This window comes from Coenobita brevimanus, chromosome 102 (assembly GCF_032717465.1).
Source record: "Coenobita brevimanus isolate Jiangsu-jjx chromosome 102, ASM3271746v2, whole genome shotgun sequence".
In the NCBI taxonomy this organism is placed as follows: domain Eukaryota; kingdom Metazoa; phylum Arthropoda; class Malacostraca; order Decapoda; family Coenobitidae; genus Coenobita; species Coenobita brevimanus.
In genome coordinates, this window is record NC_137055.1 from 30396046 (window position 1) to 30408620 (window position 12575).

The 12575-nt window shown below is 39.5% G+C and overlaps 1 protein-coding gene across 1 annotated transcript in view; it reads left to right on the plus strand.

The window, feature by feature from the left end:
• The window catches only part of LOC145415429 (ionotropic receptor 21a-like), a 331047-nt gene that overhangs the window by 303866 nt on the left and 14606 nt on the right, over positions 1-12575 (plus strand). Inside the window, exon 15 of the mRNA XM_080284708.1 lies at positions 10871-10978. Within this exon, the coding sequence (XP_080140834.1) occupies positions 10871-10978 (108 nt within the window). The remainder of the gene's footprint in view (positions 1-10870; positions 10979-12575) is intronic.

A 12575-nucleotide genomic window follows, 5' to 3' on the forward strand; every position in this document is an offset into this window, starting at 1 on the left:
TTACCAGCAAGTTCTCCATCCGTTCAGAGACTCTTTTCCACTTTTTATTATTTGTATTGTAGATTAATCAACAGATTGGGCAAACAAAAAGCTGAAAAACTTGTCAAGTGTCATCAGATCTTGAAATGGAGCCAAGAAAGCAGGTGAAAGAGTTGTAACAATAATGGGATTATTAAGGAATTTTTGTCTGTAGTTTCAGTTTATCATAAGTTATCATGAAAAAATAGCATTTTCTTTTTTCTTTGTTTTCTATTTCGGGTAATGTTTCTTTTCACTTAACCCTTTCATGCACGGACTCCAATTGAGTCATTAAATACCATCCTGTATAAACACACCATGATGCATATCGTGTCAAACAAAGGAGGACACAAGTTTCCCGCCAATGTGTGTTATATTATGGTATGTTTTTTTTACTCGATTCGTGTCATGATGCGCTTAACAGATTGTTAAACGATCTAACAACACAAACCACCTGCGCCTGAGAGGCAAATTACCATAGGTTTTATGGGAAGAAGATAATCTAAGCAAAACTTTACTGGATAAATAGCACGTTCTCCCCTACATCCGTACCATAGTGTATAGATGCTGCTTCAAATACAGCATCTCTCATTTCTTTTATCTTCAAATTCGTACATGGAACTTGTAATTGGAAGACATCAATCTTAATTTTTTCTTTTGGTGTCTGTAACAGTTTTGATGTATAATCGCCACCTGATCTGTTGCATTTGAAATAATTTCCTTTAACACTACCGGGAGAAGCAATATCCTTTAACAGCAAAGGAAGAGCAAATCCGAGTATCACTTAATTGAAGACTAAGCTATAAAGAATTAATTCCCTCATGCTCACTAACGTCGTTTATAAATATCATTACTACTTTGATATTCTCTTTCAAGGAAGTGGAACTGACTGACCTCTTGCAAAGCGTGAATTATTTGCTTTCAGTGCTGCTAATAGGAGTACAAATGTATTCAGTAAACGTAAACATATACAGTTTGATTATAATACAGAATTTGAAAGTACAGAATATCGTATAGGCACATAACATCGTCTAGGAATTCAAGCAAAGTGTCTTGCCACATTAGAGAATACAGAGGATTATATGCATTATACTAGTTTGTTTGTTAAACCCTACAGCGTCGCTGTGTGGGTTTGGAGGGAGGGGGGGGAAGGAGGGATTCAGTAAGGCTTTCGGTGCTGCTGTATAGTGTTGAGAATTCTTCCTAAATGACGACTATATTTGCTGAACTGATGACGCCATGGTTTACGTTAAGGGCCCGGCAACCTCACCCTGTGTCAAAACTGCCAGTTTACAAAAGATTAAGGCTCTTTTTCTCAGACGACATTGCATAAGCTACACCAGCTCGAAACTGCTACGGGAGATAGAGGGCATAGCTTGATCGGGTGATGATCATATCTGAGTGAATATACATATCAGGACCTAATCAACTTTAGTTTGCCTGGCAACCGATTGAAAAGATGGGTATGAATGGATATACAATGCCCAACTGGTATTAAATAGATATAACTGGTCCGAAATGCAACTAAAGTGAAGTGAATTAATCTGACTGGGCCGAAGTGAGGTGAAGGGCTTGAAAGGATCTAACTGAAACTTACGAATATATCTAAATGATACTAACTGGACCTTATTCCCTTCACCCTGCAGACATACTTTTCTTGTTTATCCTTGGATACTACCTAACCACTTTTTTCTCCTTACGAGAGACAAACTGTAATAAAAGAAATCAGTGAAGGCAATAGGTAACCAGTCCATATCGGAAAGTTTATCCGTGGGAGAATACGCCTGGAGTTAAAAAAAAAAAAAAAAGTCATCAGATTGAAGGAATTTTGGGAAATATCTGGGTAGCAATGTCCCTTTGTTGAATGAAAAGAACTGAATTGGCCAATCTATCTGACCTAATTACTCGCGCAGTGACCTGAATATAGCTGTCTATCTATATGTCTATTGCCAGACCCCTTAATCCCGAATGGGATGGCCACAAACAAATCGCCTTCATGTCTCCCTGTCCCCCGCCATTTAACTGCCCTAGTCCCAGCTCAAACACCCCCCCCCCTCTCATATACCTCTGCACTCCATCCTTCCATCTCATCCTCCTCGTCAGTCTCTCGCTCTCCATCCTCTCCATATGGCCAAACCACCGCAGTGTGTTTCTCCTAACGCTTCCTATCACATCCACATCCACACCACAGCTCTCCTTCACTTCCTCATCTGCCAGTCTGTCTCTCCATGTGACTCAACATGCTCCTCTCAAATAACTCACTTCCACTGTTCTCACTCTTGACCTGAGTACCTCCAGAAAGGTCCAAGCTTCACTTTCATACGTTAGAGGTGATATCATAAAAGTCATGCAGTAACTTTTTCACTTCCATGCTCACTTCCCTGTTTATCACTGCTTTCAAGGAACCAGCAACCTTTCATCTCTGCTGCACTCTTTCAAGCACTTTACCCTCTAAACTTCCACCCTTACTCGTCACACTACCGAAGTACTTAAATACACTCACATTTTCCATTTCCTCCTCATTCAACCTCACTGTACATTCACTTATTTCATTTTTCTCGAAGACCATAACTTTACTCTTCCCTACATTCACCTTTAGATCTCGTTTCTTACACCATCAAGCCTTGCAGCTCCCCTTCGTCTTCACTTAAACAACAAAGTATCATCTACAATATAGGGAGTTTCCAAACACTGTCCTCTCTCATTAGGGCCACGCCAACATCCACTGCCCTACCTTGTATCTCGTTTATAACCTCATACATATACAGATTGGACATTCATGGAGACATGACACATCCCTGTTTCAATCCAACCTCCAAACAGATAAAATCAGTGAGTTCACTATCCACACGCACTGCAGCTATAGCACCCTCATACATACTATTCACGGCATTCAGCAACGTCCCATTAACTCCATATGTTCTTAACACATTCCACAATCCTTGTCTATCTACCCTGTCATACACTTTCTCCAAATCCATGAAGGCCGCATACAACTTCTTTCTCTTCTCTACAACCTTTATACTAAAGACCTAAGGATGAATATCTGCTTCTGCTCTATACAACATCTTCCATTCCTAAAACCTCCCTGCTCTTCTCCAACTAATTCCTCTGTTCTTTCCCTAACTGCCAATAAGTACCCGACCATATACATTTCCTATTACACTAAGAATGCAAATGCCTCTATGATTACCATACACTTCTTTTGTCCTTTTTCCTTTGTACTGGGGACTTTGTACCAGACTTCGAATCCTCCGGGACTCTACCTTCCTCCCAGGTCAATCCGCACATCTTCCACATCCATTCTACTTCTATCTCTCCCCCTTGCTTCAGCATTTCACCACACACTTCATCAATCCCTGGGGCTTTCCCCCATTTTAACTTTTTTCACTGCTTCCACAACTTCCATCCTACTGATTTCTTCCTCTCTTCTCACATCCCTCCGTCTCTCAGCCATTCCCCGGCCACTTATACTTGCATTATTTTCATTCTCTAAGTTCAACAATTCCTTAAAGTGTTCTCTCCATCTGCTCACTTTTTCTCCCTTCTCCACTAGTAATCTACCATTTTTATCTTTCAATCCCCAACTAACTTCTTTGACACCCTGTCTGACTCTATTTACCTCTTTCCAGAACATTTTCTTACATTCCCTCCACTTTACACTCAAATTCCTTCCAAAATCCTCATCCATTTTCTTCTTACTCTCTCTTACTAATCTTATCACCTCTCTCTTCCTCTCTACATATAGCTCTGTCTTGCGTCTCTCAACTTCTTCCACACCCTTGTTGCTCATCCACTCACTATGTGCTTTCTTCTTTTGTGCCACGGCCTGTCTTACTTCTTCATTCCACCATGCTGTTCCTTGCATCCTCTATCGACTTGTCTTCACCCCACACACCACCTCACATGCTGCACAGATTTCTTCTGTGAATGTCTTGCACACACCTTCCACATCCCCCATCTGCTCCCACACACCTTTCATATCCCCCATCTGCTCCAATTCATATTTACCCAATCGCTCTTTCACCTCTCTCTTATATTCTGCCTTTTTCCATCCTCTTGTAACTTTTCTACTCTCCTTGTATGAACTACTTCCTCTTGTCCTTCCCATGTTCTATGCTTCCATTTCATTTGAATCTTGATTCTCCCCACCACCAAGTGGTGGTCAGAAAGTCCGCTCCCCCAACCTGTATATGCCCTTACATCCATTACACACCTTCCCATCCTATCATCCACACACACATCCATTGTTCATTTCACCATCCACCCTTCTCATCACTTGCCACGTATACCAAAATTGACTCTAAAGGTTTTGAAGGGATGCGTGCAAAATGGAGTAAAATATATACTTGGCTAGACGAGAATGGATTTCCCTGGTTTGAATGTCATGAAGTGACTTGGAATGACCACTTGACTAATACGTTAACGTTAAGTCCCAGAGGAAACACTGGACCATGTCAGCTGTTGTTCCTGCAACATGTATGCCAACTGTAGGATAGGCTCAGCGATAGTTATGGTGAGTAATGAGTATGCGCACAGACAGTTATGACTGTTGTTAGAATAAAATTTCAGTGTACCATAATTTAAAGTAGATGTGCAGTGTCTTCCTGTGCATTCAGAGAAAACGTGAATACTGCTTACCCAACCCTGCTATATGTATTATGTCGATTTTTTTTTTTTAATCCACGTGCTCACAATCACTCTTTCTGATCGTCTATATTTTGGGAAGGGGACTGACCCCTCCATTCCCCAAGAAAACTGGGGGATCACGCTCCCCTAGTATTGCTTCACGAGAGAGTTCATTGTACAACATGTAAGATATCAACGCCATATGTGCCCTCCTTCCATTATTCATGAGAACCGGTGAGGGGAAACAGTGCCTCCTAAAAATCATGGTTGGAAAACTGCATATGGCAGAAGACCTTCCGAGAACTGGACGAACTCACTTTGGAAGTTTCATTCAAATTTTTCTTCTATTTCAGATAGTTTTTATATTTAGGGCGGAGCTGACCCTCCGAATATAACTCGAAAAGTCATACTTCCCAAATATCGCGTTACGGATGGGAGTTCATTGTACTGTACAATTTGTACTAAAATTTCAAAGCCACATCTGCCGTCCTTTCACTACTTCACTACTGATAATAATTTTTTTTTATACTGTGAGAGTTAACACAATAAAAAAATAATTGTGGAAAATTTTAAATCCCGGAAAACATTATGAAGGAAACAGACGAACTGACCTAAGAAGTTTCGCTGAAATCCATGTGTTCACTTTCCCCGATAACTGAGTGCTTGTATTTTCGAGAGGGAGGCACACCTCCAAGAACGGAAGTTACGCTCCCAAATATTACTTTTTATGGATGAAAGGTCACTGTATAATATTTACTACGGCATCAAAGGTATATTTGCACTCATTTAACTTTTTCTATTTTTGATTTAGTGAGGGTACTGACCCCCTAAAATCATGGTTGCAAAATTGGGCATTGTGGAAAACCTTCCTAGTAACCAGCTGAACTGTCATGGGAAGTTTCATCCATCAAAATAGCCTAGGAGTTAAACACACACACACACACACACACACACACACACACACACACACACACACACACACACACACACACACACACACACACACACACGGATAACTACATTACCATTAACAACAAAAAACAGCAGTCATGCATTTGTACCTATCAATAGCACCTGTACCACCCCCAGCACTCAAACTCTGAACATTTTGACTATCAGTAGCAACTACACCATCCCCAGCACTCAAACTCGGAGACCACACAGAAGAAGTAGAGCACACAACCAGACTACTGGCCATCCCAACTGACGACAAACTTGGTTGGGCCAACCAAGCAAATTCAACCGTCGCTGCTGCTTCCTACACATACTGCCCTCGCTGATGAAATTAGGTGTCCCTGCTGAGGGCCCTACACATCTGTACGCAACGTTCATTCTGTCTAAGCTGAGCTACGCCTCTTCAGTCTCGTCTTCATTCCTCACCATTACACAACCTCGTTAAAAAAAGAAAAATGGGAGAGGGGGCAGTGAGAATCATCCTCGGCTCGAACTTTATCGATTGTAATGAAGCTGTCACCCACCAGAACCTTCTGTTTGTCGCTGAACTTCATGCTCACCAGCTCCAACAGTTCGGAAAAAAAATTAGTCAGTGACCGACACCAAGAACACCTGCTTCCCCCTGAGGCTTCCCTTCCCCACCGACCTGTTCGTCACCTCTGTCTACTCGTTCCCATCAGAGCTAGAAAGGACCGTTACAAACAGTGCATCATGCCAACAACAGTTAACTTCTTTACTACTTAGCTTTACATCTTTATTATTATTTACCAGTAGATCACGTCCTAGCTATTGCACTTTTAAGTAGTTTTTTCTACATAGAGTTATTTTACCTTCTCAAAGCAGTAAGTTTTTATTTTAAATGGTATTAATTGTATTTCGAAGTATAGCTTCAGCCTCTGACTGTTTCTTATTTATCAATTAAGTTATAATAATAATAATAATAATAATAATATTATTATTATTATTATTATTATTATTACTTTTATTAAATAATACAACTAATAACAACAACAACAACAATAATAATAATAATAATAATGATAATAATAATGCTAAAATAATAATACCGAAAAACATAATGATAATATTATTATTGCCAGAGCAACAGCCCAAAAGTCATTAGCATATAACTCTTACTTAAAACAAAAAACATCTGAATCACTCTCTCAATTTAAAATTGCTAGAAATCATGCAAAAGCTGTAATAAATCTCGCTAAATCAAACTTTCTTCAAAAGCAAGCATCAAAACTACTTAACAACCCTAATGACAATTGAATATTCTGGTCAACTCTTAATTCTTTCAATAAAAAACTTTAACAAGTCATCATCCATTCCCCCACTAAAATATTCAGATAGCAACATTACAAATGACCTGCGCGGGAAAGCAGATATCTTTGCCAGTACCTTTGCCAGAAATTCTACCATAGAGGATGCCAACCAGAAGGTCCCAGTACTAGAACTTGACTCTCCCGAAATTGCCCCACTTAAAATACCGACAAGATACGTAAAATCCATCCTAGACAATTTACCTACCAGGAAAATTTCAGGCCCAGATAGAATTCCGCCAATTGTTTTGAGAAAATGTTCCCCTGAACTTGCCTCTGTTCTAGCTAAATTATTCAGACTATGCATACGTACTTCTTCATCCCAAATTCATGGAGAGAAGCCAATATCCACCCGGTTTCGAAGAAAGGAAGTTCCTCTGACTCCTCTGATTACAGACCAATAGCTGTCACATCTTCTCTTGGTAAGGTATTTGAGACTTTAATTAATAAGCACATTGCTAAACATCTTGAATCCAACAACTTAATTAGTGACAGACAATATGGTTTTCGCCACGAAAGATCCACCGTTGACATACTCAGTCTCCTAACTCATACCAGTCTCCTAACTCATACCATCCATCAATCAGGTCACCTACATGCAGTAGCCCTTGATATTTCTAAAGCTTTCGACAGAGTATGGCACTGTTCCCTGCTGTCCAAACTCCCTTGCTATGGACTAACGTCTTTTGTTCCTTTGATTTCCTCATATCTCAATGACAGGAAAAATAAGAGTACGAGTAGATGATGTATATTCCAATTTCCACTCAGTTAACGCCGGCGTGCCGCAGGGGTCAGTTCTGGCACCAACCCTGTTCGTGGTTCATATTAATGATCTATCTGTCACTCACAATCCCATCCATTCATATGCAGATGACTCAACACTACATAGTTCATTCACATTCAGACACCCATTTACAAAGACTAATATCTCTACCTCCCAACTCAATACAGCCATCTCCATAAATCAAGACCTATCTACAATCAGTGAATGGGGACAAAACAACATTGTCTCATTTAATGCTAATAAAACTAAGTACAGTAGACTCGCCCCGAACACGTTCTCGCCGAATGCGCCCACAATTATACGCGGTTGGTGCTGGGATACGTATAAGACAACGCAAGATTAAAGAACCATTACGAAAACTATAAATTTACACAAGCGAGGCCTTTGAGAGGCCAAATCCTCGAACCTCAGAGCAGTGCACACAGTTTGTTTTGATCACGTGATTATGTGATTCGCTGTACTGCTTTTCCACAGTACTGTATTTGTAAGTTAAATATTTACATTACTGTTTTGGTAAGTTTATGTACAAATTAAAGTACTATTAAATAACGTTAAAGCAAGAAATAAAGTCTTATAACCAGTTTACCTGATAGGCGTCGGAATATTGCCTTTTTTTTTTGTTCGTTAAAGATTTGCTGCACTGATTTTCCATGATACTGTATTTGTAAGTTAAATATTTACTGTTCTGGTATGTAAGTTAAAGCACTTAAATAAAGATAAAGCGCTAAATAAAGCCCTGTAACCAGTTAACCTGATTTATATAATTACCCATGATCGGCGGGTTCCGAGACAATTCTCCATCAAGTCAATTCGCCATCAGACAGTTCCCCGTCAAAACATGGACGATTCCCCGTCAGGACAATTCGCACCCTGAACGATTCCCCGTCATTCTATAATATACTTATTTCGCCTTTGAATTATATTTCAGCACCACCCACAGCTGTCTTCATTAATGATGGCGAATTGTCTTGTTATTGTTGTGATGGCGAATTGACTTGATGACGAATTGTCCCGAAACCAATCGGCATCGGAATGTTGCCTTGTGTTTACGTATTTGTGTGTTGAAGTTTTGCTGTGCAGTACTATGTTTGTAAGCTATAACTTTAAATAAACCTTCTAACCACTTAAAGTGCTTCATATTGACTACCAATGGCAGATAACAGCAAAACACCACATTAAGGGGGTCTAGGAACCAAATAAGGAGTAGTTAAAACTTACGCGGTTTTGCGCCGAACGTGCCACGGTTGGAACAAAACCCTCGCATTAGGGGCGAGCTTGCTGTATATACAATTTACTAATAGACAGATATTGCCAGATTCGTATATTACCTTCAGTGCTACTAATATTCCCATCTCCAAAAGTATTCAAATTCTCAGTGTCTCACTTAACAATGCCCTCAGCTGGACCTCTCATGTTAGATCACTTGCTAAAACCACCTTAGAGAAACTTGGATTATTGTACAGAGTCTGTAACTTCTTTGCCAACGAGCAGTTAGCTATAATTTATAAGTGTCATGTGCGCTTTCAGCTTGAATATTGCTCACCCTTGTGGAATGGATGTGGAGAGGATGCATTAAAACAACTAGATAAAATTCAGAACAAAGCTGTTAGAATTATTAGCAACCCTGCCATTACAAATAAACTACCTCCCCTACAAGTAAGAAGGAATGTTGCCTCCCTTGCATTATTTTACAGATATTTTTATGGCAAATGCTCAGACGAAGTTGCTTCCATGGTGCCACCTCTCCATGCCTTCCTTCGTGCTACACGGGCATCTGGTAGCGCTTATGACTGGAATGTCACTCAGCCATATTGCAGAACTTCTGCGTATCAGAATTCTTTCATTCCCCGAACTGCATCTCTCTGGAACTCGCTTCCCCAGAGTTGTTTCCCTCCAAACTTCAATCTACTGCTGTTCAAGTCTAACTGTTACAGATATTTTATGAACAGAGGACACCAGTACTCTGGTGTATGGATTATTATTTTTTATTCATTTGTTTTTCCTTCCTCTGTTCTGTTATTTAAAAAAAAAAAAATACTAATATTACACACAACCTGAATGTAGCGCAGCGGAATAGGGCACGTTGTTGAAAATGATACCATCCTGGGATAAATCAAATTCATATTTATCTACGAACACTGTGCTGCTCTTAGACTCTCAAATCCCGCTCGTCACTATGATCGGATGAAACTCATTCTGCATCAGAATATATCAGCGTCATTATTAATCTTCGATCAAAGGATATGGAAGAAAAGTATCGTAGAATCATTAAGTGTGTCCTTTGCATATTTTGAATTCCTACAGTTCCATGATAGTCTACAAGTCATAATACCAGAAAATCAGTATATTTCTTCTAGAAACTATCTTGCTATAAATCTTGAAGATTCTTCGTTCGGTTCCATTAGGTCGTTATCCAATTACCAAGCTAGAAACATTTGCTGCATTGCGATATTATATTCTTGTTTCTGATGAATTTATAACAGGGATCTCAGATCAAACATACATTAACTTTTCATGCCGTTTTCATCACCTCCAGCCTTACTCCGACCAAACCACATTTACCCATGACATATCCCGATTACACCCAAGGCAATTTTTATGACGCACCTAGTCATCGATATGTTTTGCGTATCACACCTTAATAATCATCGTGTATGTTGCAAATAAAGACAGTTTATATTAAACAGATAAGCGGAACGTACAAGAGAAAGCAGTGTGCTAGATGGAAAATCAATCACCAAGAAAAAGACCTTGCTGTGCTAACGAGAATATGGCCACCGATGTACACCCGATATACCTTACAATCGCAATTGCATCATTATGCTCTAACATGAACTTTTACTTGACATAGATTTTCTTTTTCTTTTTTTTACTTGCACCACTGGTAAGAGTGGGGCGCTGATGATAGAGATGCAGCGACATAAGAGCAGGCTAATTTGTTCAAGTAAGGAGTTGATTTGCAAGGATGTGCTGAAGAGATGGATAGATAAATCTAGGAGAGTGAACTACATAAAAAGAAATAAATAGGCTATTGATAAATATTATAGGGGTTAATATTAAATTCTTGTCACCTTTGTTTTTTGGGTACACGGACATTTGATTTACCGATGTTGTAAGAATCATCACCACAATTTTAGTAATTGTATGTTTTCCTTTTCAGCGATATTTTGATAAAGTTATCCGACGGCTAAACGAAGGAGGGTTCCCGGAGAAGTGGGTTACAAACCTGATTCAGGAACATGCACTTGCAACCCAGAGACGAGCGGCGGTGAGTGTGTGTGTGTGTGTGTGTGTGTGTGTGTGTGAGAGAGAGAGAGATGTGAATGCGAATAAACACACAAACCTAAACAGATAGACAGGCTGACAAATAAATAAACAGATAGATATACAGATAGGTACAGTCAGCCTTATAAATAAGGCACATCTCGTCAGCCTAGAGAAAACTGAATCAGTTAGTATGAAGCATCACAAATGAAGTCTTTGCTAGCTCAACAGATGGAGCTCGGTCATAAGTTAAAAGGTGGTGACAAGATGGATCAAGAACTGGAGATAAGGGAGCGTTATAACGGATACTAGGAAACCCGGAAAAAGAGATGGGACTTAGATAACTAAACAGTGCCCCTTTTGTCAAGCAACAGTTTTCACCTAGGCGATAACCTACAATTGTCAAATATTGTGTCTATCTCCAATTATGTAGCTGAGTGAACGAGTTCAGGAGGACCTGAGTTTGATGTGTGCAAATTGCTTACTGAACACATACCGTATATAAATTATGTGAGATATGGGTCGTGATATTATACATACTGTACCAGGAAAAACCTCATTTGCGTGTAGTGATTAGAGTGCCAATTTATAATCAGTGTCATTAAAACTGATACTGGCTGCCTCGGCGTGACACCTTCCCTCCCGGACTAAAGCGTCTCCTGCCTAGCCCTTTTCATGAAATTTAGGAGAAATTTAATTATGGAACCATTTTTGTACACACTTATACATGTGTAGTATTAAGGCAGAGAGACATGTGAACGCAGGTATTTCATTAAGGAAAAATAGTAACTGTTGCAGCAACCTGGATAATCTAATGCCAGTTTAAGGCAGAAACAAATCATTCATAAAAACGCACAGACAAAAATTATGAACACAAATAAACACAAGTACAAAGACGTATACAATCACTGAGCACAAAAACCCAAACACTGAAAAAAAAAAAAAAAAAAAAACTATTCTCTTAGTAACTCAATAGAGAAACAATTGCAGGTTAAAAGGTTGAAGACTATTCCTGTGGACCTTCCAATACATATCAAAACTCAAATGCTTTATTCTAATTAACATGATACAGCAGAGGGATAGTGAAATCCGACTAATAAAACTTTTCCACTCTAATGAAAGTTCTCCCGTGGACAATTTGTAATGTAGCACAATCAATTTATCTTGGTATCTAAGCCCTACATCCTCCTTACAGGTATTGTAACTCTACGGCCCAGTTCACACTATCAGGGTAGAAGACAAGATTTTTGTACGAAAGTGCTTTCGGGAGTTATCGCCTAAAAGAATACGAGTCACAATGCAGTCTGCCGATTTCTTAGGCAAGCATAACGAAATCTTAAGCGAGCAGGGCAAATCGGGAATGTAAAAAGAAAAGAAACATCAGGTTTAAAAATTCCAGGACAGTATCCCAATTTCAAATCCAGTTCCTCGTGCATAGTGGAAACATTGTGTGAGCCTAATGAAATCGGGTAGAGCGTAACGCATGCATAACGAAAGCGTAGTGCATTCGGCTACGATCGACAACAACGCCTGTAGATGAATATTCTTTCTTGGTCTGTCTCGTACTTGTCGGACAATGGTTTCATCAACCAGGTCTTCAG